The 27,683-nt window shown below is 39.1% G+C and overlaps 2 protein-coding genes across 3 annotated transcripts in view; both read right to left on the bottom strand.

Moving 5' to 3' along the window:
* The window catches only part of ambra1b (autophagy/beclin-1 regulator 1b), a 28,460-nt gene extending 16,045 nt beyond the window's left edge, over window positions 1-12,415 (bottom strand). The window contains exons 1-8 of one of the 2 annotated variants that reach the window (XM_055032635.1): window positions 11,965-12,415; window positions 7,093-7,303; window positions 6,153-6,211; window positions 5,447-5,630; window positions 4,204-4,376; window positions 3,629-3,695; window positions 1,507-3,014; window positions 608-694 (exon numbers count right to left, since the gene is read on the bottom strand). In XM_055032635.1, coding sequence (XP_054888610.1) covers window positions 608-694; window positions 1,507-3,014; window positions 3,629-3,695; window positions 4,204-4,376; window positions 5,447-5,630; window positions 6,153-6,211; window positions 7,093-7,224 — 2,210 coding nt within the window. In that variant the 5' untranslated portion in view covers window positions 7,225-7,303; window positions 11,965-12,415. The remainder of the gene's footprint in view (window positions 1-607; window positions 695-1,506; window positions 3,015-3,628; window positions 3,696-4,203; window positions 4,377-5,446; window positions 5,631-6,152; window positions 6,212-7,092; window positions 7,304-11,964) is intronic. The other variant, XM_055032645.1, reaches the window with a different exon arrangement.
* A 576-nt stretch (window positions 12,416-12,991) lies between these two features.
* nox5 (NADPH oxidase, EF-hand calcium binding domain 5) lies at window positions 12,992-27,617 on the bottom strand. Its single transcript, XM_055042148.1, has 17 exons — window positions 27,458-27,617; window positions 24,407-24,536; window positions 23,933-24,083; window positions 21,766-21,976; window positions 21,464-21,701; window positions 20,222-20,375; window positions 19,219-19,391; window positions 18,017-18,199; window positions 17,384-17,516; window positions 17,039-17,181; window positions 16,291-16,482; window positions 15,771-15,815; window positions 14,925-15,049; window positions 14,682-14,766; window positions 14,500-14,599; window positions 13,524-13,690; window positions 12,992-13,313 (listed from the first exon to the last, which is right to left on the bottom strand). The coding sequence occupies exons 2-17, from the start codon at window positions 24,524-24,526 to the stop codon at window positions 13,182-13,184; spliced, it is 2,352 nt and encodes a 783-aa protein (XP_054898123.1). The 5' UTR covers window positions 24,527-24,536; window positions 27,458-27,617; the 3' UTR covers window positions 12,992-13,181.
* Window positions 27,618-27,683: the final 66 nt, after the last annotated feature.

The following is a 27,683-nucleotide window of genomic DNA, read 5'->3' as shown; positions in this document are numbered from 1 at the left end:
CGGCTGTTTTGCAGTTTTCTGGACGTTTGTTCCAGATTTGTGGTGCATAGAAGCTGAATGCTGCTTCTCCATGTTTGGTTGTGGGGATGCAGAGCAGAACCAGAAGACCTGAGAGGTTCTGGAAGGTTGTGAAGACAACAGCAGATCTTTAATCTGTTTTGATGCGAAGCCGTTCAGTGGTTTTATAAACTAATAGCGGTACTTTAAAGTCTACTCTCTGAACAACAGGGAGCCAGTGGAAGGACTTTAGAACTGGGTGATGTTCTCTAATGTTCTGGGTTTAGTCAGAACACCAGCAGCAGTGTTCTGGATCTGATTGATTCTTTAGGCAGCCCTGTGAAGAGTTTCTCTATTAGTCCTTTAATCCTGGAAAGGCTGAACTTTTAACCGTCTTTATGCGTCTCTGAAGGCTCAATCTCAGATTTCGAGTCTGATTTCTTGTTTCCAGCTGTAAGAACTAAAGCTGTGTCTGACTGTAGATCGTTCCTCTTTAGGTCCAAAGATAATAACTTCAGTTTTGTTTTTGTTTATCTGGATAGAGTCCTGTTGATAAACAGCTCTATCCCGCTGGAGAATAAAAGTCTGGCAGGTGAGAGCTGTGTGGTACCTGGCCGGGTCTGGGTAGATGGGATGGTCTCTGGACCCGGACATGTCGTATCGAGACAACGACAGCAGGGATGACTCCAGCAGCCGCCTGTCGGGAACAGACCGTTGTTAGAACGGGATTTCTGCAGCGTGGAGGAACTTCAGTGTTAAAATAGAAAATTGGACGGATTTAGGACTTTTTCTGGCCTTCCTCAAATACTAAATCTAGTGGATCTTTGGACCTTTCAAAATGGCTCTGAATGACTTCAATAAAAACCAAAAATAGATATAAGAAATTATGTGCTGTTTTGAAGCAGTTTTATGGAAAAATTTCCACAACATAATGACACTGAAAGGGCCGATAATATTTTTATATCTGTTTTTCCTGATATTAGGTTAGAGACCATCTACAGCTACTGAACCCGCGTCTACTATTGACATTTTGTTTGCAACTAAAATACAATTTTATTTTGAAACTGACATTTATACATCTATGAATGATACTGTATTTTTTATATGACTTACATTTTTATTAATTCAAGTTAGATCAAATTTACTTATGATTTTTTAACAACTATAAAATATAAGTCGACAAATGATTTTTTTATTCCTCTTTGGCTGAACAAGTGCTTGCTATTAATGTTTGACTGTTTACAATCAGCACCCCATAAATACCTGCTTTTGCTTTTTAATCGAGAACATTATGAAAGCTCAGAAACTGCAGCTCTGAGGAGGAGCTGCGCCTGGAAGGTGGGTCTAGATCCACCCATGGAGATTAAAGGATCAAAGCAACATTCCAGGTATGATTTGAGGAAATAACATCATATTATGATGTAAAGTTCAAAAAGGTTAATTTTACAGGATACTGCCCCTTTAATCGATAACTTTGATCCCGGACTGGAGCCGACTGCGGCGCCATACCTCCTCAGGGAATCCTCGTCCGGCGGGTCAACAGGCATTTCTTGGCTTAAGGCCTCTGGCGGCTCGACGGCCCGGCTGGCGGTGGCCTGCCGGTACACCCTCTCCCATTGCGCCGTGTCCTGGTTGTACACCAGGCCCACTGTCTGTTCGGCGGCCTGGCTGGGCGGCGGCGCCAGCGGGAACGTCACCGCTCCTCCTCCTGGAGGAAGAGGCGGCTGCTCGCTGGTCTCTGGCGCCGCCCTCCTCTCCCTCTCCTGGGTCTCCAGCGTCCTGCTGCTCTCCTCCGGCTGCCAGGCGGCGGCAGGCGAGGGGAAGGAGGAGGAAGAAGAGGGAGGATCCAGCGAGGAAGAGGAGGAGGTGGTGGAGGACGTCTGGTGCGTGCGCTCCCAGCGCTGGGAGTCCTGGTTGAAGGTGAGCAGGTTGTGGCAGGCCCGGCAGCGATTCAGGTGGTGCCCCCTGGAGGTCGGCGGTGGTGGCGGCACGTTGTTCTCTAGGCTGTGGGCGGCGGGCGGCGGTGCTGGCGGCTGGTAGTGGATGATGGTTGGTGAGGAAGAGGAGGACTGGCCCGGCCGGTCCGGGTCCATGTTGTTGTTTAGCAGCTCTTGGCTCGGCTCCTGGTTGCCATCGGCGATGCTGCCGCCCAGCGACGGATCGATGTCAATGCGGTCGATCTCCAGGAAGTAGCGGCTCAGGTTGCACTGCAGAACGTTCCGGAAGGAGGCCGAGGAGCCGCGGCCGCCGTCCCAGAACGGGTGGTGGCCGCTGCTCGTACCGGCGCCGTCCCGGCTCCCCGGCTCCCCCTGCTGGGGGAAGCCCCGCCCCTCGGAGGCCGAGGTGTAGAGCGGCGACTGGGACGAGCCATCCTGCTGGCGGAGCACCGACAGCAGGCTGACAGAGGAAGAGGAGGAGGTTCTGGGAGGAAGCATGGCGGGGCCGGCCGCACTGTCCCGCATGTTCAGCAGGCTGCGGGTCCAATCCGGGCCGGGCCGAGCCGAGCCCAGCGGCTCCATAATGTTCGGCATGATGGGGTTCAGGGAGGCGCCGGCGCTGTAATAGACGGAGGTGAAGGCGGACGGCCGCTCCGAGGGCTGCCGCGGCTCCGTGCGGGCCGAAGAGAAGGTGGAGGCCATGGAGAGCGTTGGCGTCTCCGTGGAAACCGACGGTGTCGTTGTGGAGGCGCCGGTCTGCAGGCAGCGCTTCCGGCTGACGGAGCAGCGGGTGCAGATGCACATCATGCCCAGGTGCTGGGTGCAGCCGGGGAGCGAGGGCCCGCTTGGACCGCCGGGCGATTCGCTGTCTCCGCTGCCGCCATCGCTTACGGGCCGCGGCGGCGGCGGCGGCTGCTGCTCGGCTCCAACGTTGGGTCCCGGGGAACGAGAAGATGACAAGATGTGCAGGAAGTTGTGGAGGATTGGCGTCCGGCGAACCGGCTGGGAAGGCAGGAAGGAGCGCTGGCGGAAGTGAGGCATCTCCACGCTGTCCATCGGGACCTCAGAGTCTTCCTCATTCTGGGACAGAAGAGACTCATCAAACGAGAAAATGACCAACATGAAGATTTTCTTTAAAATTAAAAAACACCGATCAACACCAATTTAAAACTTCACTTCAAAACACTAAATCTTTCCAAGTATTTCTGGACTTGGCAAATATCTTAGAGCACAATGAATATCTAACTTATTAGTAACTTTTCCAGCAAGGAATGAACTTGTTTTAAGCCAATAATTCCTTAATACTGATGAAAAAGTGCTAATTCATCTGCAAGATTATTTCACTTAAAGCATGATATTTTTCCCATCTTACATTGGAGAAAAATTACAAGAAAAATGTTAAGAACTAATTTTTATTTTACCAGGATAAAAATATCCATTGAGATGAGAAAATGAAAAGCTATTAAAAAAAACAATCTGCCTCAAGACATTTTAGTTTATATTTAAAGTTACTCAACAAGGCGAGTTCAGTCAATCTAAAGGTAAGGAGTTTGATTAAGAGCGAGCGCAGGGAATGAAAGCCTTCTTGCCGATTTGAGCTAAAGGGTCAGAAATAAACTGAAAAGTATAAAAGTCGACGTCTTTCGGTGAAACTGCAACATGCCAGAAGATTTGGGAATTTTTGCACAACTCACCTGCTGATTGGACGGATTCACAATCGCGGTGAGCAGGTTGTGACCCAGAGGATCAAATCTCACCAACCTGGAACAAACAACAAAACAGGACTTTTATTTTTTACACTTTTATTTAAAGGGATAGTTTGTCGTTTTGTTTAATGAAGGGTTTTATGATTTTGTCATCACAACAGAAAATTTACAACTAATGTTCTGTTGAACCACAACAGTTTGTTTAATTTATGCATTTTTATTTCAGGATGGGGTTTTTTTAGCCAAATTAGTTTATTTTCTTTTACTGATTAAATATATCATGTGTGTATTAAAAATAAAAATATATTATAAAATTCCTTCTCCTCACCCTCCCAAAAAAAAGAATAAGCAGAAAATGTGGAATATTGTCTCTTATCAAAATATTTTAAAAAATATATCATTTCTGGGCAATATTGCGCTCACCTAAAACTGAACAGAAGCTCACGTCCAAAAGGCCTGAACTAAAACTAAACATGTTTTTATTTAAAGCCTTTGTGTGCTGCAGCGTTTTGGAGGCTCAAATCTTCCGGTTGGGTTCCCGGCCTCGCATCGTGGCGACCCACCTCACTCGTTCCATGTCGCTGCCCGTCTTGACCACGGCGAACGGCTCCGGGCGGCTCCAGTCCCAGAAGTGAAGCTCGTTGTTGGTGGCGATCAGGAGGAGCTGGGCGGTCGGGTGGAAGGCCAGAGAGGCGATGGCCACGTTGCTCTCCGTAAACCAGTTCTCACTGCCGCCCTGAAAGCAAATCACCCAGTTCAGCCAGATAAAGGAATGGAAATAAACTATTTGTACTGGTATGTTTTTAATGCTTTTATTCCCGTTTTCATTCAGTCACAATTCAGACGTTTCTGATTTAAATAAATGCAGTTGAAATATTGTTGTTTTTTATGACAAATTTTATGTTAAAGGTACGATACGAGAAGTTCAAGTTTTTTGTTTTTCAATGTAAGAATAATGTCATGAATTTTTAAATGTAACATTATGAATTAAGACTTTTGTTGGATAATGAGAAGAATAAAACTAAAGATTATTTTAAAAAATGATTAATTAGATAAAAGAAATGGTGCCTTTGGTATTTTTTTTCAACTTCTTTTTTAAATAAGAAACATTTTATTGCCTAAAATGCAATAACACTGCATTTCTTTTCTGTATGCTTGAAGATTAAAGCAAAAATACTTCTAACATGAACATCTAAATTGTTCAGTCATTTCTGCTTGGCTTAACATCAACACAGACCTAAACTGATGATTATTTTTTGGATTAAATTATTAATAATTCGATAATAATTGGATGACAAAAAGTGCTCAGCAGGAGATTATTTTCAACAGAATTTGCAGCGGTGAAGCTAAAACTATGTTCCAAGAAACGTTCTGGGTAGAACTTACTTACAGACAACATATTTATATTTTTGCACAGATTTGGCTTTATTCCTGCTCTGAATGTACTGCTTTTCATCAAATAGCCATTTCTGACATACATGTTCCAGTCAATATTTATGAATTTGTAAATTAGTTACAATTATTTCAATAATCAATTAATCATATTAATCGTTTCAGCCCAAAATTAAATAAGTCTGTTTTTTGTTATAATATTTGCAAGCAAAAAGTAAAACTTTAGATGATCCAAACCAAATCTGATCTGATCCAAATCTCAAACTGCAACATTTCTCACTTTTTTTAAAAAAAGTTTTACTTTATTTGGTTCAGGATTCCTTCTAGTCGTACTGAATGTCTTCTTAGTTTAACTTCTTTCTGGACAAAGACGAAGAGATTTCCTGAAACAGTCTCAATTTATTCTGCACTCACATGCAGGTCCCAAATGCGGACTTCCCCATCAAGGCACCCAGAAGCCACCAAGCCAGGAATGGTGGGGTGAAAGGTCACACACCAGGGGGTTCTTCGGTGGCCCACTAAGGAATGGAGGCACTTTCCAGTCTTCACCTCCGTTATGTAGATGTTGTGGTTGACGTGTGTGGAGGCCATTAAAGACCTGCAGGGACAAATGAGGCAGTTTCAATCATTAATGATCCATTTGGTTTTAACATTTAAGTCGGCATAACCGAAAACATGGAGACTTTATTCATTATTCTGGAACTCAGAGCCATTTCATATTTTCCTATAGGTCTGAACTAAAACTAAACATGTTTTTATTTAAAGCCTCAGTGTGACGCAGCGTTTTGGAGGGTTAAATCTTCTGGTTGGGTTGCCAGAAGACGGCTCTTTGATTCACCTCACTCGTTCTGTCGCTGCCCATCTTGACCACGGAGGAAGAAGTTAAGAGGTTTAATTTCTGACAGATGAAATCTAATTGACAAAGGATGCTAATGTAGAAATAAAAAGCCAATCAAAGCTTAAAAGCTTAATATTTTAATCTAAAATCCAAGAGTTTGCTTTGGTCTAATGTTTTTAAAAGCATTTTTGTAGTGCAGACAAAAGTCTTTTGAAGGCGTGCGTGTGTGTGTCTGCATGCGTGTGTATGTGTGTGTGTGTCCATGCATGGTGTGTGTGTGACCTGTCCGGGCTGAAGGCCAGCAGGAACGTTGATCGAGGGCTGTCTGGAAGCTCCACTTTCTAGAAGAGACACAAACCAAAACATTTAAACTCAATCCAGAATAAATGAATAATCCTAAAACATCTGTTATTTCAAACTCTTTAAATTAATGGCCTATTAATAATAACAAAAAACAAGATGGCTGAAAAATATGAGACCTTTACAGGTGGCTGTGGAGGACTGATCTTGACAAAATCGGTCAATAAACATAAAAATGAATAAATGACTTGATAAAAATAATTTTGATTTCACTTTCCTGTTTATTTAAGTGAATCAGTGTTTATCATTTTCAACAGTATTAATTTAAAATGATTTGTATTATTAAATTTTCCATTTCATTTCCATTTTTCATTTTATAAATGTAATTTTTTTAATCTATCTATTATCTGTATGCATTTTGTACTTTATTTTTGGTCACTTTTTAATTATACATTGATTTATTTTTTCCTCCTCTCTTTTTCCATTTATTTGAAGATTAATTTTTTAAAATCATTTTCTCTTTTTCGTTCTGATTCTTCGTGAAAACGTGAAAGATAATACGAGGGTAAAGAAATACAAAATATGCAGAAAAAAAAAAACAACAAAAATTAAAATAAAATCTGACAGTCAAATACAAAAATGATATAAAAAAAATTTAAACTTAAACAGTGACATGTTAAAATAATATACATTTTGCTACACTGCGTGATCAAATAAAATAAGTATTTTTTTATTTGTTTGGATGCCCAGATTACTTTATGAAGCCATTAATATATTTCTGTGTTTATTGCCATTCAAAATGGATGATGAGGAGAACACTAGGAGTCTGGTGGAAGGCTGCACTTGATTGCAGCATTTATGTGCTGAGGATGTCCAGTTTAATTAAATCCAAGCTGTTGGGACTTGAACTTTTTTAACCCACCTGACTCTGCCATTTCATCCAGCGGACCTTCTCCTCCACCAGCAGCTGCAGAAGCCGCTGCGAGCCGAACGTCTGGGATCCCCGCTCCCGGCTCGACAGGATCCGGACCGAGTTCCTCTGACGGGACGCCATGTTGCTAAGGGGCGGGCCTCAGCTGATTGGCTGCTCTCTCCTGTTGCCGTCAGTCTGTTGTCGCCATGCAGAAGCCAGGCTATGACAGAAACAAATCAATTCAGAAAATATTTTCACCATAATTCTATTATCTATATGCTCCAGATATTTGATTAAAGGTGGAAAATTTTATTTAAAAAAGATATAAAAGTTCAGCAGCTTCACAAAAAGGAGAAAAAAAATCTGAATATGTTCATTCTGTTCTTTTCTAAACCAAAAAGAAAATAGGATCCTAAGCGGAGAAAAGTTCAAAATCAGCTGTAAAAATAATGTTAGCTCAGGGCTGTCCAAAGTGTGGCTCAGGGGCCATTTGTGAGCCAAATAAACTCGTTTCACGGGTCCAGGTAGATTGATTCAGGCATACCGTTTTGTTATTTCATTGTTAAAGGCCTGAGCTTTCAAAACTGATACAAATTAAAATCTTCTGACCACATTTTTCACTTGCAACTTTGTTTTAGAGTAAATAGAACCACAGATTCATCAAAAGCAGACCTGCATGGAACCAGTGATAAACTCTGCTAAATAAGACAAAACTTCCTCAAGACTGACCCACTTCCTGTTCTTGTTGCTGAGATAATCTACATGAAGATGAAGAATCAAGGCATTTTCACTTTGTTCTTCTCAAATGTGGCAAACATGTGAAAGCATTTTCATCAGAATATTATATCAGAATGTTATTAAAACAAACAACATTCTGATATTTATCAGAATCAGTATAAAATTTTGTTTTGCTTATTGACCATGTAAAAACAAGAAATATATTACAGCTAAATTGTCCCAGAAGTTATTGAAATAAACAACAACACTGTTGTTCTGAGATCATTTTCAAATAATATAATGATACAGGACTGGCCATAGTGCATTATAAGCCTGGCGGGCCACCAGGCTTAGCAAGTCTTCTGGGGGAAACCCTGTGATATTGATGTAATAATGAAAGTACACGTTTTCAAAGCCAATAAACTTTAAATTCTGAGGAACATTTAACACTGGAACTGGAAGAAATTTTAAATATCCAGAAATTGTCCTTAAAAATTAAAAGGTTTAGTTGAGATGAAAGCATAAGACTGAAACTTTCTTCCAGTTTTTGGAAGAAACAAGAGAAAAATTAAGAGGAGACAAAAATTCATGCAAATGGTAATTATTGAGCTTGTTTTAACAAAATGCCATTAAGCGATTTATTGATTATTGACATAATTCACACGAACAGATCCTACCTGACTTCTAAAACTGATCCCATCTGAAATTAACACAAAGCTTTATTTAGAGTGGCATATCTTACTCCTGTCCACACACACACACCCACACACACCGCTACCACTCAGTATCAGCTGAGGAATGAACAGTGTCGCCAGATGATGTGTCACCGCCAGATTAAGGAGTAAACACGTCGGTATAAAGCGCCTAAGATCAGAATAAGCCACACAGCTGAACCTGGTTAATGCGTGACCTTTCGCTGACCCCGCCGAAGCATATGGGTTTCATTCAGAGAGCGGGGCGAATCGGGGTAACACCTGGATTTAAAGCATCAATCTCAGGCAGAGGAGAGGGAAGGAAGTAAAAGTAAAATATTTTACTGAGGAAAAAAATGACAGAAATGATAAAAAAAAAAAGCTTAGAAGTTGATTAAGAAAAATACTTAAAAACATTTAAGTATTTTTACAAGATAGAGAAGCAGGGCTGCAGAATATGAGAAAATATTGCACTGAGCATAACAGTTGCAATATCAATATATTTAGGCCTGATAACTCATACATTTTTGGGCGATATATTGTTCCAGACGTTACTGCGACAATATTGGAAGACATTTCAAATATCCAAAATAAATAAGCATATATTAAATAAAATAAGTTATGAAATCTCTGTAAACAAAATGTCCTCCAAAAAAAAGAGGAAAAAAAAAGCTGGACTCGTTGAAAGCAAAGAACTTTTGTCATCCAGTTTTTGGTTGAAAGAGAAAAGAGAAAAACGATTTATTTGTGATGTGAATGCAGAACACATTCATAATGTGATGTGACATATTTTGCAACCAGTTTGTGTAAATTATAATTACATTATGCTTAAACAGCTGCAAATTTATTTTGTTCATCATCAAACCAATAGATTAGGAAGTATATATGTTTTTAATCTTGTTTATTTTTGATCTACAGCGCTTAATGGAAAGGTTTGTAACTTTTAATGTTATTAGTAGTTAAGGTTTATTTTAATTTGTCATTGCAGTTTGTAATGAAAAGTGCTAATCTGAAATCATATTGTGATAATAGGCCTGTCACATGATAAATTTTACTGGACAATAAAATATTGCAATATAAGACTTTATGTCTACGTAAATTGTCAATGTCAATGATACAAGTCTTCCCTCTCAAAAACCAATACATTTTGATTTTGTAAAATGTATCCAAAATAAACCATAAAAACAATGAAACTATTAAAAAACACACACACAATAGAAACCATAAATAAAATGGATTATTGGCCTTCCTAAACATTATCAATATTACCCTTCAAAACATATCAGAATGAAAATTATTAAGTTTGTTTTAAATGATCAGGTGATTAATGGATAGCTTATTGTGACAGGCTTATGTAATTATTGAAATAGCAGAAATATAACGTAAATGGAAATATAACATTTTTGTCCGTAACACACTGCTCTATTTGAATGAGTAGTCAGTGCAGATCCCTTAATGTGACTGTAAATCACATTAAGGGAGGAATTTTCCTCCACTTTAGGTGCTGTAATAATAATATTAACAAGTTTCACACAGAGAGAAACAGCAGGAAGATCCTGAATTAAATCCTAGCCAGACTGTAGCTTTGCTTTTCACTTTAAGGTTTTTACCTTCTGTTCAGTTTCTCCAACTTCTTCCTAATCCCATCTGAAAAGCACAAACCGAGTTAATGGACGATCTGCATTTTCCTTTAGTTATAATGACGTTTTTCTCACTTGTCGATGCATGACTAAAACGCACAACACTGGACACTTTTTATTTCAATTAAAATAAATGTCTGGATTGAGGACTGCAGGTCAAAGTGAGCCATGAAAACTGAAATCAGCAAACAACATTCCCAGCATCTTCCGGTAACAAAGAAAGTAAATCTGATCAGGAGGACAATAGTCACAAGAAATTATAATCAACCCGAACTCCCATTATAGCTGAGAAAATGCAGTAATAACTCGGACATGGAGCTTTATGATTATTTAAAAAATAGCTAATGAGCCAACACTTTACATTTCCCAACAACTACCATATTCTTATGACCGGTCTTACTTCATAAATCAAAGTGAACCAATCAGACCAAACAGCGGCCATTTTATAACAAAGATCTGATTTCAATCTAGGCTTCAAACTATTACAGTCAATCAGAGATAAACAGCAAAAATTCCTGGTTAACTGGAAAGAAAACAGTTTCCAGTAAAAATGAGCGACATATCAGTATTAATAAAAGGAACACAATCACTGGAACAGGAACACATTTTAAATATGCAAAATAAATCAACCAAACCACTGAAACAATAAGCAAAATAGATTATGACGTCTAAACAAAACAACATAGGAATCATTAAGCTCAGACCGGAAAACACAAGCAAAACTTCCAGTCAGAACTTTTGTAACAAAATTAAGAGTCAAACTAACCATATTGTACTGCGGGTCAAAAGTTTGCTGGATTTTTCAAAATGGTGGCTTTTCAATATTAAAGGCCAGCATTACATTAACCATTAGGCAAACTACAAAATATACACGCAAATGGAAAATACTGTATCATACCTATTTTTATTTATTATGCAATTTATTGATGTATTACTTATGGTGACAGACTTTGATTTACCTGAGATGGATGTGTTGCCCTCTTCACTTAATTTATGTCTTATTTTTTTAAATTATATGTCCTACTTCTTATCTGGAAACAAAGGATCCTGATTCTGATCACAGATTCATCAGGGCTCCAGGAACTTCTGCATCATGGTGGGGCAGCTACAATGATTTGATGAGCTCAGCATGATGCCAGAAGAGATCTGAAGCCATCCAGGATTTCTGAAGAGAGCTATGTTGGAGCAGAAGATCATTTCCTACTCCTGCCATGAGGCAGAAGTAACAGGAGGTTCCAGATTCCAAGAATCTGATTCAGGAACAGTTTCTGCAAGCTGGGATGTTGACCTGAAGAAAAACTCTCCTTTATGTGAAATTATCTCATTTCACAGTATTTAAAGACATATTTTTTATTGTTTAGAGTTATAGTTTTACGCAAAAATGTTGAATTTGTATATTATTTACTGCTGCTGGTCTTTTGTTTGAATATTCTTGTGTGATACCGAGAAATAAGGTTTGAATAAATCCATTTTGCATACTGTTTGTGTTTAACTTCGACTCTCTAATACCTAAAAACTTTATAAATGTCAACATCAGCTGGAGTTTAATGTACCGAGTCACTCAAGCATAGTTTATTTACAACAAAGCCACTAACTAATCTAAGAGACACTAACAAACCAGTAATCGTTAATCTGGTGATGTTAGCTCAATATGTCCAGCTAACCTTTAGATGTAGTTAAAACCTACATTAATTGATGTTTAAATATATCCAGTGTTTCTAAATATTGATTATAAAAATCTATAGTAAAAGATTAAAGTATAAACCCAGGATTTAAATCACAGAATGAAAGAAAAATCGCATTTAAAGCCAAATCATCGGAGCTCGGCCTACCTTCACATCAGCTGCTAATGGGTTAGCTGCTAACAGGCTAGCTTCGGTTAGCCGCTGAACAATAAACCGTCAGACAGAAACATCCGCGTGTTCGGGTCACACGGCTGGGCAGGCTCCGTGAAGATTAGCGGCCAACGTTCGTCTCCAACGAGGTAAAACAAATCCAGGTTAATTTATTAGACATTGGTCCGATGGTTTGATAGCTGCCAGACGGCACTCTGCTGCTGCGCATCCAGCTAACGGCTAACCAGGCTAACTCCGCAGGTTGGCACCCAGATCGCCGAGTAATCGAACTCTACTAATGTAAGGATGATATTTTTAATATAAATCACCAACGTAAGGCCCAAATCTGAAATATTAGCGTTGACCTTGGTGTATGCCGTCGGCACGAATTCTCAAACAATAAAGCTACCAGAAAATTAGGCTGTTTTGTTAATCAGAGAAACTGCTCTTTAGTCGACTGGCGCTCCTTAAATGGACTGCATAAAATCAGAGTCAAACGGTTTACACATCATCGACTGATGTAATCTAAAAATAAGTCACAAAAAAAAAAAGATTAGCAAAAAAAAAATTATCTTAACTAACAGACATACGGGTAGAACCAGGTTAATTCCAATAATTAGATTAGCGTTAAAAGTTCCTTCATTTTAGTGATAAAATTAATCAGAAATAAACTCAAACTATTTGTGGATTACAAAATTATGCTATGGACTTTCACAAGTCACCACAGATCATTGCTCAAGAAGTTGTTTTTTTACTGTGCTGTAACATAGCGGTAGAAAGTTGAGTGGAAGGAAAAAGTGTGGAAGAGAGCCGTAGCTTACAGGAATGATGACAGGTTTGCGAGGAATGAGAGGCAAGGCATTATACCAGGAAAAGAAATGCTTAAAGTAGACTGAATCAATGTGTGTAATTTATCCATTTATTTAATTTAATAAAGACTATCTGTAAAAAATGAATAACTGAGATTTATGGATTATGGTTTTTATTTTTTTAAATAAAAAAAAACATCACTTTTAATTCCAACAACCATAATTTATATTTAGGCATATTCCATTTACAGAGCAGACTTTAAGCATTATAACTTAATCCCTAAAACTTAACTCTAAGTAAAAAAGTCTTAAATCTTTAGTGGGACTGCAGTTTGCTTCCTTTAGCTGGTGTTCTGTCAGGTTTTATGCTAATAGAAATATAAAATCAAACGAACAAAGACATCCTCAGAAGTTTTCCTTGTAGAAGTTGAAGCCGAAGTGTTCACACTGAGCTTTGATGACTTTAGCCAAAGCCGGAGCGCCGCAGTAAAACACGTGAACTTTTCCTTTGTTTTCCTCTGACAGTTTCTGGAAAACCTGACAGATGGAAAAACAAACAACTGAAGACCAGACAGATGGTTCGTTCACTTTCCCCTCAGCAAAATTCAAGAACTTTTTAAGCATTTTAAAAGTTAAGTTTTCAATCTTTTTCAGCACCACACCTTTGAGATAAATGAACAAATGTCAGACATGAACTAATAGTTTGTTTAATAAGTGAATCATCATCATCCTCTGATGGATTCTCACCTTCTCCCATTCGGGTCGGCCTGGCTGAGTTCTGGTCCTCAGACCTGTGATTGAGTCTTTCTCCTCTTTCTTGGCTAGAAGGTCGAGCGCCATCTGCAGGCCGATGGCCTTCATGTCGTTCTTGCTGAGCGCTGAGGTCATGTACATGTGCATTTCCAGGAACTGACCTGGCAAACAGCAGCTGTGTTAATAAACTCGACTTCAACCTTTTTGAGGAGATGACAAAACGATGCAACAACATGGACATTTATGAGTCAATGAAAGCTGAGCTGCTGCTGTGATGTAACTGCAAAACAGGAACTTGTTATATTACTGAATAGAAAAATAAAAATGAAAAGAATAAAATATATGAAACACTTAATTCCCCAATGAACAGAAATATTCATACAGAACTGTGGTTGGCCTTGAAGGAATGCTAAATCCTGGATTATTGCCATTGTGTTTTTTCCATCATGTTAATTTTTTTTCTCCAACATCTACTTTGCTTTTCTATCATCATATTCTAATCTTTGGAACATGTCAGTAGTTTTTGGTTGAGAAGTTGAAACCCGTCGGCTGAATGAGCGCTATTAAGGTGACAAATAGCACTCATTCAGCCAAAATAAACATTCAAGGAACTTCTTGAATGTTTATATTTCTGAACAGGATAACATAAAGTGCATTTTCATCCCAAATTGGACTCTATTTGGACAATTTCTTTTTCACATTCTGGTATGGCCGCCATCTTTGTTCCTAGGCTGAGAATAAGGATGACCATTGACGCCCTCTGCTGGATGGCGTCCAAACTGCAAGACTAAAAGACATCAATGGATTGAAACTAATTTTAATTTATTATATCTTTAATCAACAATTAATTGTAAGTGTTCTAGTTGTTTTCATAACATGATAACATCTGTATCCATTCTTTCCTCATCCTTGCAGTGTAGTTCTCAATCAGCTCATCTTTTTGTGACCAGCTGCAGGTATTTACTCTCACCTTCCGGCTCCCCATCCGCCTGCTCCATCTCCAGCTTAGTCAGCAAACTAACAAACCATTCGAAGGACTTCTGGTCTCTATTGATCCAGATGAAGTCGACCTGCAGAGTGGAAACAGATGGAAACACGTCAGATCGGACGTGTTAATGTCTCAGGACAGACTGAAGGACGACGTGTTCTCACCTTACGCAGCCTCATGTCGCTGTCTTTAACGTTTTCACACCCTGAGGAGCTACAGTTGGGATAGGTGTGCTTCCTCATGCGGTACCTGAGGTAGAACAACAACCAGGTTATAGACAGGTGGCTCTCATTAAAATCAGAGCAGACAGGAAGCCCTGCAGAGAGGAAATGTGATTACTCCACTCTAAACCTGGATTAATGGACCAGAGGACTGGGGATGGACTGAGCATTGGAGGGTTTTCTCACCGGTACATGATGCTTTGCAGGATGGAGGCAAAAGGCGTGATTCCTATTCCTGCTCCGATTAGCACAGCGTGTTCCGAGGCGAAGATCTGCCGGGTCGGAGTCCCGTACGGTCCATCTACGTAACACTGACGCATAGAACAAACACACTCAGAACTCAGGATGCACCAATACACTTTCTTCACATCTGATACCGATAGCTGAGGTTTGGTATCGCCGATACATCACTGAGTTGACTTGAAATGCTTATTTTCTTTAAGCAACTAAAACTGACAAAAACAATATTATTTACTTCTGTAAAACATGTAAAATTAAACTGCAACAAATCTTCCTTCAAATGGTTCAGAAAGTATAATAAGGAATTTTAAATGTAAAGTCAAATAAATAAATAAAGCAAGGCGCCACTCAGAACACAAAGCATAGAATTAGACTGAATAGATCTGCCCTTATAGATCAGGAACATCGTCACTGATACTCGATCTAGAATTTTTCTCAATATTAAGATCGATACAGATATGAATATCGTATAGCCGCATCTCTCCTCAGAATCATCAGTCCTGACAAATACACTTTTTGTGATATTGCAACATCACCGTATCTTATCACTGCACAGTTATTCAGCCGTTTGTGTTGTTCCATCATATAAAATCTAAAAGTCTCTGGCTGAAATAAAATGAAATAACGGATTGTTATGCAACAGTTCGGCATAATGATGTAAGCCATCTAAACTCCAAACAGAAACATCATAAAACAGAGATAGGGAGGAATATTTTCTGTCGGTTCACAACCATCTTCACACTTTGAATCGACATAAACAGTGCAGATATTTATCAGGTATCAGACTGGTACCTTTATGTTGCAGAATCGGTGATTCTCACCAGCCTTGGCAGAAACCTGCAGGTAAAACAAGAAGCAGAGGATCAGACCTGAGAGTTAAAATATCTTTAAACAGAGAGGATTTTACAGTTTACATTTACAATACACTGTACTGATTCCCTACAGATTATTAGGCTGTAATAAAAACATGTTTGTAAGATGATGATGGATGGATGTCAGTTGATACAAATAAACCAAATATATTTTTTCACTTGTTTACATTTAAACTTCAGATGAAATCAGATTTTATCAGATTTCATCCGATAGTCTGATTGAAAACCGATAGTTCAGATCTTCTCTGAACAGCGATGCTGCACTCAGCTGATTTTCTGACAGAGGGATGCTTTTAAACGAGGAACCGTTTTAAAAACCTGCAGTGTTTCAGTGTAATTTTGGGTGTTAGAGGCACGCCCCTCTAGCATAACGTCTCCTCTCCTTCGGATCTGTCTCAGAACCGGTACTGTTATCTAGCCAGCCAGTCAGCAGCTCTGACCTCTCTGAGCGGTGTGACCTCTCCTCTTTCTGTCAGCTCAGGCTCCTCCAGAGGTAACTCCACCAGAATCTCTGGGTCTGAAGCCGATCCGGACTGCGACCCGTTCTGCCGGAACATCGTCAGCTCAATGGTGTCAACCTGGTTCGAAGCCACAGATTTCTGTGACTCTGAGGAGAGGAACATCTGGTCCTTCTGAGGAGCACAGATGTCAGTGATAAATACTGTGTTTCAGTTATTGTCCAATTTAATTCAAACAAAATTCAAAAATACTTTATTATCCCAAAGGGACAGTAAATATTGTTATAACTTGTTTAATTAAGGAGTTATTGTAGAATAACAACAATTTGGTCTCAATTGCTTCTAAAAACACCACAGCAATTAAAAAATCATCTTGCTGTTGTTTACTTGTTTTAAAGACCTCCATAATGTAACGTCATAAATCAGCAGGCCTTGTTCGTTACCCAGCAAACCCAGCAGAGTTCCACCCGTCACCTAGCAACCCAGTGAGCTCCAGCTCCTTTGGTCAGCTGGGTTTGCTGGTGTATGTGCCGTACAATGGCTGCTGGAAAAGGCAGATGTTTTGTTGTTGACTTATCATCCAGAAACCACTTACTCCATTCTCGTTGGTTCTGTTTTTCAAAGATGTACACTTGTGTCATTTTTCCAAATTTTTTCCCAGCTGGGAAGTTGGAATTTTCCAGTTCTGGGTACAACTGGAACCAGTTGCAGAGCGTCCAGACGTTCCTACCTGCTGTCTCTTCTCCTGGCGCCGCTTCCGCAGACTGGTGGCCAGCCGCTTGGGACAAACCGCCTGGCTCTCTGGCTGTCTGAAGTATTCGTACAGCCGGTTGGTCCACTGGCCCATGGAGCGCACATGTAACCACATAGTGTCTGCAGGTCAGAGGTCATGAACAGACAAGTCATGTTATTATGCTTTCTGAGTCACAAAGTGGTACTTTTATTGGTGACAAAATCCAAACAAATTTCAAAACTGAATGTGACCAGCTGAGAATTTAAACTTTAGAAAAGTTTTGACTTCCTGAAAGGATTCAGGTGTATTTTAATGAGAAAGGAGGTGAATGTCTGTTCACACCTGGCTGCTCGGGGGCGCTGCTAATGGTGAACGGGTGCCACTCGTACTTGGCAATCACTGGGATGTTGATGTAGATGTAATCTCCAGGTTTAAACTGGAAGAACTGGGGTCGCCTGATCACCAGGTGAGTCACCTGGTTAATTCAGGAACAGAGAGCAGATTTGATACAGAAAAATGCAAGAAGAGATTGGTTCAAACATTATCAGTCTGATCTCTGCTACATAAAAATATGCAAAATATATTATATTGTTAAGTAAAAATGATTTATGTGGTTAACATTTGCTATGTATTTAAAATTAACCAAACATATCAGAATGTGTCAAATCAACTTGTGCCTTTAAAAAAACAGAAAGAATAAAGATAAAAATGAAAAAAAAAGAAAATAAAGGAAAAGGGGGAAAAGTTTCTTTCATTATCCCCCAATGAAAGAAAAATGGCTAAAAAAAGAATAGAAAAGGAAAATCAGGAAAAAGGAATGGGGAAAAATGTAAATAAGAGGAAAATCTTCAATATTGCATGGGCAGATTCTAAAAAAAAAAATCACAAATTTCATGATTTTAAAATAGAAAATCTTATTTCTGTTGCCTGCAATCACTTCAGGACACTACTGGAGTGGACGTTTGTTTTGTGCACCTTGGATGGCAGCAGGTTGACTTCTACGATGTAAAGGCCTCCGATACGAGACACGGCGATTCCCACGATCTTCTCCAGCAAGAAGACGAAGCCTGGAACCACAAACCACTTCCAGAAGTTTGCACAATGAATAATGAGGAGGATCCAAACCCAGATGTAAGACAGGTGAGTCCAATAGAACACCTGGAAGAAACACAACAGGTTTTTCACAGTAAATCCCAGTTAAATCTCCAAAATGTCCGTGTTCTCTGTGTTTAAATTTTTCCTATTTTTTCCATTGTTTGTTCAAAAACGTTGAATCAAAATATGATTCAATGCAGTCATTGTGTGCAGTTCAGTGATACAAATCACATTAATCTGTATGACTAGGGTTCAGATGAATGAATTAATGAGGATATTTTATATTTTATTGTTTATAATAGGGGTGCACCAATTTGTCTTTGCTGATTTCCTTTATTTTGGGAGATTGATGCTCGGCCAATTCTGAAATGTGAAACTGATCTTATCTCCCAATCTTATCTCATTTGGCAAAGGTCTAAAAATCAATCTCTGTCCTCTTCTGCTCTCCTGTTAGGACCAGCCCACCAGGTCATGTTTGTAGTTAACAATAGTTTGCTGAGTTGGTAACAGTGGGCTGTTACCAACTCAGCAATTGTTTTTTCTATATTTAACATTTGAAACAAAAAAATTGGTATTGGCCAAAATCAGAATTGGCAGGTGAGGCTTTTTAAAGATCGTAATTGATCATCGGCCAGAAAACTGAAATCAGTGCGCCCTTATATTTCTACAAAGTATCCTGATAAAACTTTAAGTCCTCATCGCCCATCCTTATTACCCAATAGATAATTTTTGACTATGATGAGTGTAAAGGGCCATTTGGATGCCATGAAGCTTACCAGAAATTGCATATTGCATATGCAAGCAACCATCCTCCATGATGGCTGTTAATGTTAATTCAATATTTGGAAGTATGACAATCACAAAGTGAACAGCTAAAACTTGCAAAAACTACAGACAGACAAAGAAAATCAAGTCATAATGAGTCACAATTTTCTTCTTCCATTCGCTGATTGGCTCGAAAAAAAAATTGTACTGGAGGGAATCCTTGTAAACGGAAGAAAGCCCGAGCTGTCCGTGAAGCGAAATTTTAATCGAGTAAAATAGGAGTTCAAAGGTCAGGGTAAGTTTCTACAGACTCAGACCTCGAAGTGTCCGCTGCGACGGACGAAGGTGCTGGAGCAGAAAACCATGAGGCAGATAAGCAGCTGCAGGATGACCCCGGTCAGCGACGAGGTCCCCTTCACCCAGCCGATCCCCGGCCTGGTGGTCAGCAGGTACTCCCACAGGCTGAACTCCCCGCTCTGCGACTTCCGGGCTGAGATACAAGGCGTCAAAGTGTAATTAGCTTTTTGTAAAAACAGGGTTTCTGCAGGGTTCACAAACTCAAATGTAACATTTTAAAACGTTTAAAGACAATTATGAGTAGAATTTGAGATCTATCAATTGAAATGAACGAACGTTGTCCAGCAAACTGCCGATAAATTCGAACTTTCCCGAGATAAACGGAAATGAGCTAACAAGCTAGCCATCGAGCTAGTTAGCAAGTGTATGCTAGCAGTCAGTTAACGGTCGCCTGAACTCAACATGATTCACAGCCACATAAAAACGCAATAAATATGTCTGAATGCCTCTCAAACTTTAAAATAATGAGAATAAAGTAAGAAAATAATGTCAATATTATGTGAATAAAGTTCTATTAGAAGAATAACGTCGCAAAATTACGACTTTATTCTCGTAATACTACAATCTTATTTTCAAATTGAAACAAGGTTGATTGAAAATTTCCAGCTATGACTTTATTCTGGTGTTTTTACTACTCCTATTATTACTGCTTTATTCTTGTATTATTTTGACTTTGTTGTCTTATCACTTTTTTCTTGTAATTTTGTTATTTTTATTTCCTTAATTTGGCCCAAATATTTCGTCCTACCGGACAGAAAAAATACACACAAAATACAGGATTAAATTGTCATGTCAGGACAAAATTTAAGATCCGTGATTAACATATTAAAAGACAACTTACTTTTAAAAAAATCAACTTAAATCATTTATTTAGAATAAATACATTTTAGACTTTTTACAAGGATGTGAGGACACCCTGAAAAAACTCGTTACTGATTATCAGGTCGTGTTTATGCTGAGTACCAAAGTTGATGATGTGTGCCGCTGTGTGCACGAGTGTGAAGAAGAGGATGGCGTAGCCGACGATCTGATGCAGCAGGATGTTCTGGTCCAGAGGAAGGACTCTGACCACCCAGGTGGCCCGGAGCCACGTAAGACAGCGTCGCAGCATCAACACCTGAACACACGCAAACACGAGATGGGACAACTGATTCAGATGACGTGGAGGCTCACTAAACCTAGACAGACCTACTGGATGTGTGTTTTGTGGAAATTCAATGCAACTGTTCTATTAGATACTCCTAAAGTGTACTTTTTGGTAGTAAAAAAACATGAGTAAGTTCTTCAGTATTTCAGCCATGTTATTAGGAGCCATTGTGGAATGTCCAAAGAGCCACTGGAGGGTCTGAAGCTGCAGGTTCCAGACCCCCGATGATCAGGTGAAGAAAAACAAATCTTTTTTTAAGAAAAGCGATTAAGGCCACTGAAAAAAATATGACTTTAATCACATAATCCCGACTTTTCTCTGAATAAAAACGGTTTTTGCACCATCAAACAAATCTAGTCATAAAATATACTAATTAAATCTGAAATGGGTTTTCAGTGTGGATAACGTGAAGGTTTACAAATCCTGTAACACGGAAGAAAAGATTATGTAATTATTTTTCATATACAAGCAACATATCTGACATACACATAAGAATGTATGGTTTTTTGGGGGGGCGGGGATTTTGATATATATGGACACAGAATAGGAATTTGGGGTCTAACTTCATAATTCTGGGATTAAAAGTCATAATTATGAAAGGAAAAGTCAGAATTTGTAGAAACAAAATCTTAATTCTAAGAAAAAATTCTGAATTTTGAGAAAAAAAACTGTCAAAAGTCTCAGGGGAATAGTTAGAATTCTGAGGTAACATACCAGAATTTTGAAAAAGCAAAACAAAAAAACAGAGTTCTGATGTAAAAAGTCAGAATTCTGATAAGAAATGTCAGAACTCAGGAAAAAATAATTCTGAGGAAATATTCGAATTTATAAAACTAAGAGTCAGAATTCTGAAGAATTTCACTATAAAGGTCAAAATTCAGACTTACAATCAAAATGTAATTTATTTTTTCAGTGGCTCTAATGCTCTTCCATTTTATGCAGTCTGAAACAATAATTTCAGATGTTGACCTAACCTACCAGCCTTAGCAGAAATAATGTTTGTATTTGTTGTATTTAAGTAGAAACGGCGCTAACTGGTGACGATATTTCCGCCATACCATGACGAAGGTGCAGTTGAAGTTCAGGCACTGGCCGCAGCCCTTGGCCAGCATGAACCAGCCGCCGCCTTTGCGGTGGTACAACATGGCGGCGATGAACAGCATGAGGTTGAGCAGAACGTAGCCACACAGGAACAGGAGCTTCCGGCTATTGTTCTGCCAGTAGGCCCGGGTCAGGTACCGGGGCGTCTGAGGCTTCTTCTGCTCCTGATCAGGCGGTTTCAGCCAGTTAGCGGCGCTGTGGACGACAGCTGTTAACACCCATCTTTATGACATCACAGAGCGGAAAACAACGCGCTCACCTGATGGTCAGATTCTCCATCACCTCCGGAAAGTTTTCCAGCTCAGCTTTCAGTTCTTCGAAGGTTATGGAGCCGCTGTTGTCTTTGTCTGCAGACTCGAACAGAACCAGTGTCAGGTCGTCCAGTTTCTCTTCTGGCAGAGAGATGGCGCTCTCCTGTAGACACGACTTCAGAACCGTTCTCAGCTCGTCTGGGTCGATGGAACCGCTGCCTGTTAGCACAAAAAGGATACAACATTTTACATTTCTGCCAAGAAACTCAGAAATATTCTAGAAAAAACAAGGAATTTTATGAACTCCAAAAGTTAACCATTTGCAAGAAAACAATCGAAATTTTTGAGATTGAACTCACATTTTCTAGAAAAAATAAGAACATTTATAAGCTTGAAAGTCAAAACTTTGCAAGAAAAACTATTACATTTTGAGATTTATCTTAGAAATTGTCTTGAAAAATACGGGCTTTTCTGAGCCTGAAAAGTAGAAGAATTGCAAACATAAATCAGGTCTGAGTTTCTGGCTTCTGAAAGTTGACAATTTATGAATTAAAAAAAAAACTCAGAAATTGAGATTAACCTCAAAATCATTCTAGAAAAAAAGAAAAACATTTAAAATTTGAGATTAATCTTAGAAATTTTCTAGAAAAAAATGTGGTTTTACATCAAAGAACTCCTGAGTTTATGAATGCTTGACACTAGCTAGCTCTTTCAAAACACTAGCTAGCTCTTCAAACCTCAGCATTGTTTTATCGCAAGGATTGTCAGTATGGCAGAAATGTTAGTCGGCATGTGATTTCCCCTCGGTTTTGGTGTTGGCTATTTAGTTACAACTGGAATGAGGAAAATATGTGATAAGTTATTTCCTGGCAGAGAAGACGAAAGAGGTAGCTCTCAGGATCAAGACATGACAGACAAGAGCACTTCTTCTGGGTACGATCTTTTTGACAATTTTCTTTCCAGCTGGGATAGTTTGCTTCTCGGGTTACGATGGGTTTGATTCTTTTCCTTTCAATCTGTCCCCCAGCCAGGGAGGTTTGCTTCACTGGTAACAAGTTTGATTCTTTTCCTGTCGATCTTTCCCTGACTGAGAAGCAAACCTCCCTGGCTGGGGAAGTTTGCTTCTCAGGTTACGATGAGTTTGATTCTTTTCTTTTCAATCTGTCTCCAATTAAGAAGCAAACCTCCCCGGCTGGGAAAGACCCTGGTAACGACGAGTTGGATTCTCTTCCTTTCGATCCTTCCCCGGCTGGAGAAGTTTGCTTTTAAACAGAGATGGTCGATTCTGAAGACCTATGTTTGGTTTTAAAGAAGACGACAATTGGAGACAGTATCCAGGAAGAGAGCGCAGTCCCAGTGAACGATCTGTCAAACTTCCAAAAGAAAAAAGTTGCCCACCTGAAGTTTTATTACAAGATCTTGGTGCAAGGAAAACAGAAACCGTTTTTAAGGCTGCAGGAATGACCACCAAGGACACAGAAAATTAGTTTTCTAACCTAAAAAACTACATATGGCAACCCTTGTTGTTAATATCATTTTATTTATGCTTATTTGCCACTCCCTGGGTTATTATGTACTATGGTGGTTTTTCCTTTTTTCTTCTTTTTCTTTCTTTCATCTTTTGTTATAAGGCGAAGGTCTTTGTGGATGAATGAAATTACCACTAAGTACGCAGAAAATGTGTTTTGTTTCCTAAAAAAACTACATATGGGAACCATTGTTGCTAATATTATTTTATTTCCGCTTACTTCGCACTACATGGCTTATTATGTACTATGGTGGTTTTTCCTTTTTTCTTCTTTTTTTAATTTTATTTTTATTGATTATTGTCTCTTTCCAGTAATCTTTTATAATTGGGCAGTCCCAGAAGACGTGATAATGGGTTGCATTTTGATTTCTACATTTTCTCCAACATGCAGGAGGATTTCCATCATAGTGGCATTTCTGTGCAGGTGTGATAAAGAATCTTACAATACTTTTCCATCCAAATTCTTGCCATTGTAGATATTTATTATATGTTCATCGGTATCTCCACATTATTATCCATTTCTAAATCTGCTGGGATTTACCCTGTCCAAAATGTACACCTCCTTTATGAATATCTACAAAGGCCTTAATACGCCGTTGTACATCTCTGCCTTTCCTTCACTGTTTACGGTTATAGTGCAAACACACCGTCGACGTCGTAGACCTGGAACAGGAAGCGCAGCTTGTCGGTCTCGTCGCCGTGGATGAGGAGGTTCAGAGCTTTGAGCAGCTCATCGAGACTGATGGATCCGCTGCCATCCGAGTCAAACAGAGCAAAGAAACGCTCGGCAAAGAAAGACTGGAAACAAGTAAAGTTTAATCAGAACAAACTGTGAAAACACGAAGCTTCCTGGAAACAATCATAAAGCAGCATGAACATGAAGGACCTTCAACAGCGCCATGAGTTTCCCTGCAGTCAACGGAAATATCTGCGCTTTGATGTGTATTCCACGCAACTTTTACAATTATTTTTTACAGGGAAAGAAAGAAACTGGATATAATTGTTGTATTTTCAGTTTTTTTGTGAATCTAAACCCTGATTACATCTGGTAGTAAAAGACCAGCCTCTTTTTGCCCTGTGGTAAAACAAGTTTTGTTATCAAACTTTTGGTTGTTTCTTACCTCTTTGACTTTGAGCGCAGTTTTAAACTCGTCGATGTCGATTTCTTTGTCGTCTCCAGCGATGGTCTCAAACTGTTTGGTTACCCACTCCAGCCAGCGGGAATCTTCATCCACACTCATGATTAAAACCCTTCAGTGTAGAGAAAGGTTTATCCACCATATCAGGCATCACTATCTGCTCATCTCATTCTTCACTGGTGACCCACTTTAAATTGATCCAGACTGGAAAAGTGCGTGAGATTTTATTTGGCCGGCTGGGACCAGTTGCTAATTGCTAATATGACCAAAAAGGAATCAAATGTGGGGTCCCTCAAGGCACCAGTCTCAGGACACTTTTATTTTATTACTAATTGCTACATAAATAAAGTATAAAATACTAAACATCTTTGCTGATGAAATACACTCTCATGCGGCTCACTACTGGGTTTTAAAAAAAACTGTTTAATTTTAAAGCTTTTTAATCTAAATCTGTGTTGATGTTTTTTGTCAAAACAGATAAAACATCCTGAAGGATGTCAAGTTGAATTTTTTTTATTCATATACAATAATTCAAAGTTGCCTTGCGTATGAATTATTGTGTAAGAATGGTAAAAAAAAAAAAAAAACTGAAACTGGCTCAATTATAATTTATCAGCAGTACAGTTTGAATTTGAATATTCCAAAATGAATATAAGGTGTTTGTTTAGTCTGAAGATAAAAAATATCAGATTCTGTTTAACATGATTTCTTCTGTTTGCTTTTCTTTCAGTGTTTGAACAGAGCAGCTATAAAATGATTTCTTTCAAAATGAACAGAAATTCAGTAGTTTAAGGAACATGGGAACATTAAGGATGTGATTGGATCTGAATGTGTTTTCTTGAAGAACAAATTCTTCTCATGTGAACTGAGTAAAGAGCTGAATACAGTCCAAAGCACACAGCCGCCATCCTGAGAGAGTAGCATTTTCTCCTGCTGGCCGCTGGGCCTTTGCTCTGCACTCAGCGTTTCAGGGCCAGATCACACAGGAACGTTTCTGTTCTGGATAACAGAGATCTGTGGATCTGTGTGTCTGAAGGGAGGCTGCAGCTGTGCAGAAACAAACTAAGTCAGCTCTACAATAAAAGAAAACCTTAGAATGTTTCTGGATCTGTTGGTGGGAAAGCTGCTTATAGGGTGACTTATTATACTAAAAAATAGCTGGGTATTTTTTAAGTGCTTGGGCTTCTTTTAGCAGCAGTTGAGACCCAATTATTATTCTAAAATAACTTATTAAATTTGTTACAATGATATTTAATTTCATTTTGCATCATGGGTCCCCTTTAATTATTTTTACTTTCAGACAGTTTTTGACAATATATTGTCAGTTTCAAATTTGGCATATGTTTAAAGTTTTTGTTTCGTCTCTCATACAGCAAATGTTTATCTCAGCACTCCTGACTGGTTATTTCTCACCAATGATGCTTTGAAAGTTACAAGATAATTTTCTGAAATCCGCGTAGGATCAAATATATACATGTAGGTTAGAAAGCTGCGCCTCAAACAAAAGCTTTCTGCTCTAAAGTCAATGACATAATGCAGGCGGTTTTCAGCACCACTCAGTCATGATCATCCACCAGGTCAGGAGTTACTGTGGGCTGGTGAAGTGATTTAGACACTCATCAGAAAAATTGCAGTCATTTGTTTTTGTCAGAAAAGTGTGAATGACTCCTGATCAAAGTGTTTTGTGGGAGTTTGCAGATATTAAGCGATATTAAGATCAAAGTTCACTTAAGCAGCTTGCCGAGTGTTTATATTTCTAAACAGAACCACATAAAGTGCTTTTTGCATCAAACGCCGGACTCAGTTTGGGCCGTTCCTTTTTCCTGTTCTGGCCGCCATCTTTGTTTCTGTATGAATCAACTGTCTTCGTTTAAGGATGACAAACTACAACTCTAAAAGGCGGTCTGAACGGAAGTTAATATATTGGAACTAATTTTAAATCAATAAACCAGCAATCGACAGTTAATCGTGAATTGGTTGATTGTTTGCGTCCCGACTCCAAACTGCTGCTGCGGTTCATTCAGCCTTCAGCACCAGCTGGTTCCACACCAAAGAAGAGCGGGTCGTTGTCATGGCAACATCAGCTGCAGACAACACCGCCATCATTGACACCAGAACCGGGAAAGCTCATGTTTTATGTCCAAAAAACTCCGATCAACACAATTGATTAGGTTTACTGATGACTGATGGATTTGCTTTGGAAAAGAGAAATATTGTTGAAATTATCATTTAATCAGAGATTTGATTCACAAGTTTTCATTTTTCTGTATTAAAACATCACATTTTTGATTTTGTCCAGCTTTGCAACAGCGCTAATTAGAAAAAACAAACCTTTGAAGATGTTTGGAGAAACGCTTAAAAGGAGGAAAATAAAGATTTTACTGTGCTTAAGGTGGGGCCACATTCCTGTTGAATATAGAAATATATCCTTATTTTCTTATCAAATATTTTGATTCTTATCACTATCAACCAAGTCATGCAGGATCATCTACTACAGATTAAATTAATTTCTTACATGCAAACTTTTCATTCATAACAGCAACGAACCCAGAGTAATTAATATTGTGCACAGCAGTTATTGGAGTTATGATACATTTATAGCTTATTAAAACATTTCTGAATATTTTTGACTTTTTTATGATAACTGGGGAATCTGAAATGTTTAATAATAATGACATTATTGTAAAACTTCACTGAATGCAGATTTAACTGAAAATGACAAAAGATTACCGATGAGAAGTTCCAGATCACAAACAGTTCTTTCAGAGCTGCAGGGAAATCCACAGTGGATCTAGTAGAACATTTTCTTCAGTTACTCTTTCCAAACACTTTGTGGTGTAATTTTTATTCTGGACCAAACCCACCAGAAATGTACCACAACTATTCAACTCTTTCTCTGTATTTTATGTCTTGTTATTGTAGGAATTAAAAACATAAAGTCAGTCTTTTATTAATTGATGTCGTGTCTTTTGCAGTAAAAGCAACTGAATCTTCTCTATTCTCAGAGGGAAACTGTTCTCAGGTCAGATTTACCTGCTGCAGTGGAAGTGGCTCCGTCCGGCTCGGGTTCTGCCGCTGCTCCGGATCGCCTTCGTCTGGTTCTGCTTCTCCTGCTGCTGTTCTGATGCTGGTCAGCTGGAGCCGACATCCTGCCGCCCACTGAGCCGCCGCTGCCCGACACACACACGCACACACACACACACACCCACGCGCGCAACCCAACCTGCAACTCTCCCTTTCTACAGAGGAAAAGAAAACG

The sequence above is a fragment of the Poeciliopsis prolifica genome, unplaced genomic scaffold, assembly GCF_027474105.1.
Source record: "Poeciliopsis prolifica strain line A6 unplaced genomic scaffold, Auburn_PproV2 SCAFFOLD001, whole genome shotgun sequence".
Classification (NCBI taxonomy): Eukaryota; Metazoa; Chordata; class Actinopteri; order Cyprinodontiformes; family Poeciliidae; genus Poeciliopsis; species Poeciliopsis prolifica.
Note: the sequence above shows the minus strand (reverse complement) of the source record. Positions and strands in the feature narration are given on the sequence as shown.

Excerpts from the sequence above, each read along its gene's own strand:
- nox5 (XM_055042148.1), bottom strand. The coding sequence starts at position 24,526 with ATGAGTGTGGATGAAGATTCCCGCTGGCTGGAGTGGGTAACCAAACAG. Across the intron at positions 18,200-19,218 it reads GTCGCAGCGGACACTTCGAG|GTGTTCTATTGGACTCACCT; the intron begins GTCTGAGTCTGT and ends TGTTTCTTCCAG. Across the intron at positions 17,182-17,383 it reads CAGCGCCCCCGAGCAGCCAG|ACACTATGTGGTTACATGTG; the intron begins GTGTGAACAGAC and ends TCTGACCTGCAG.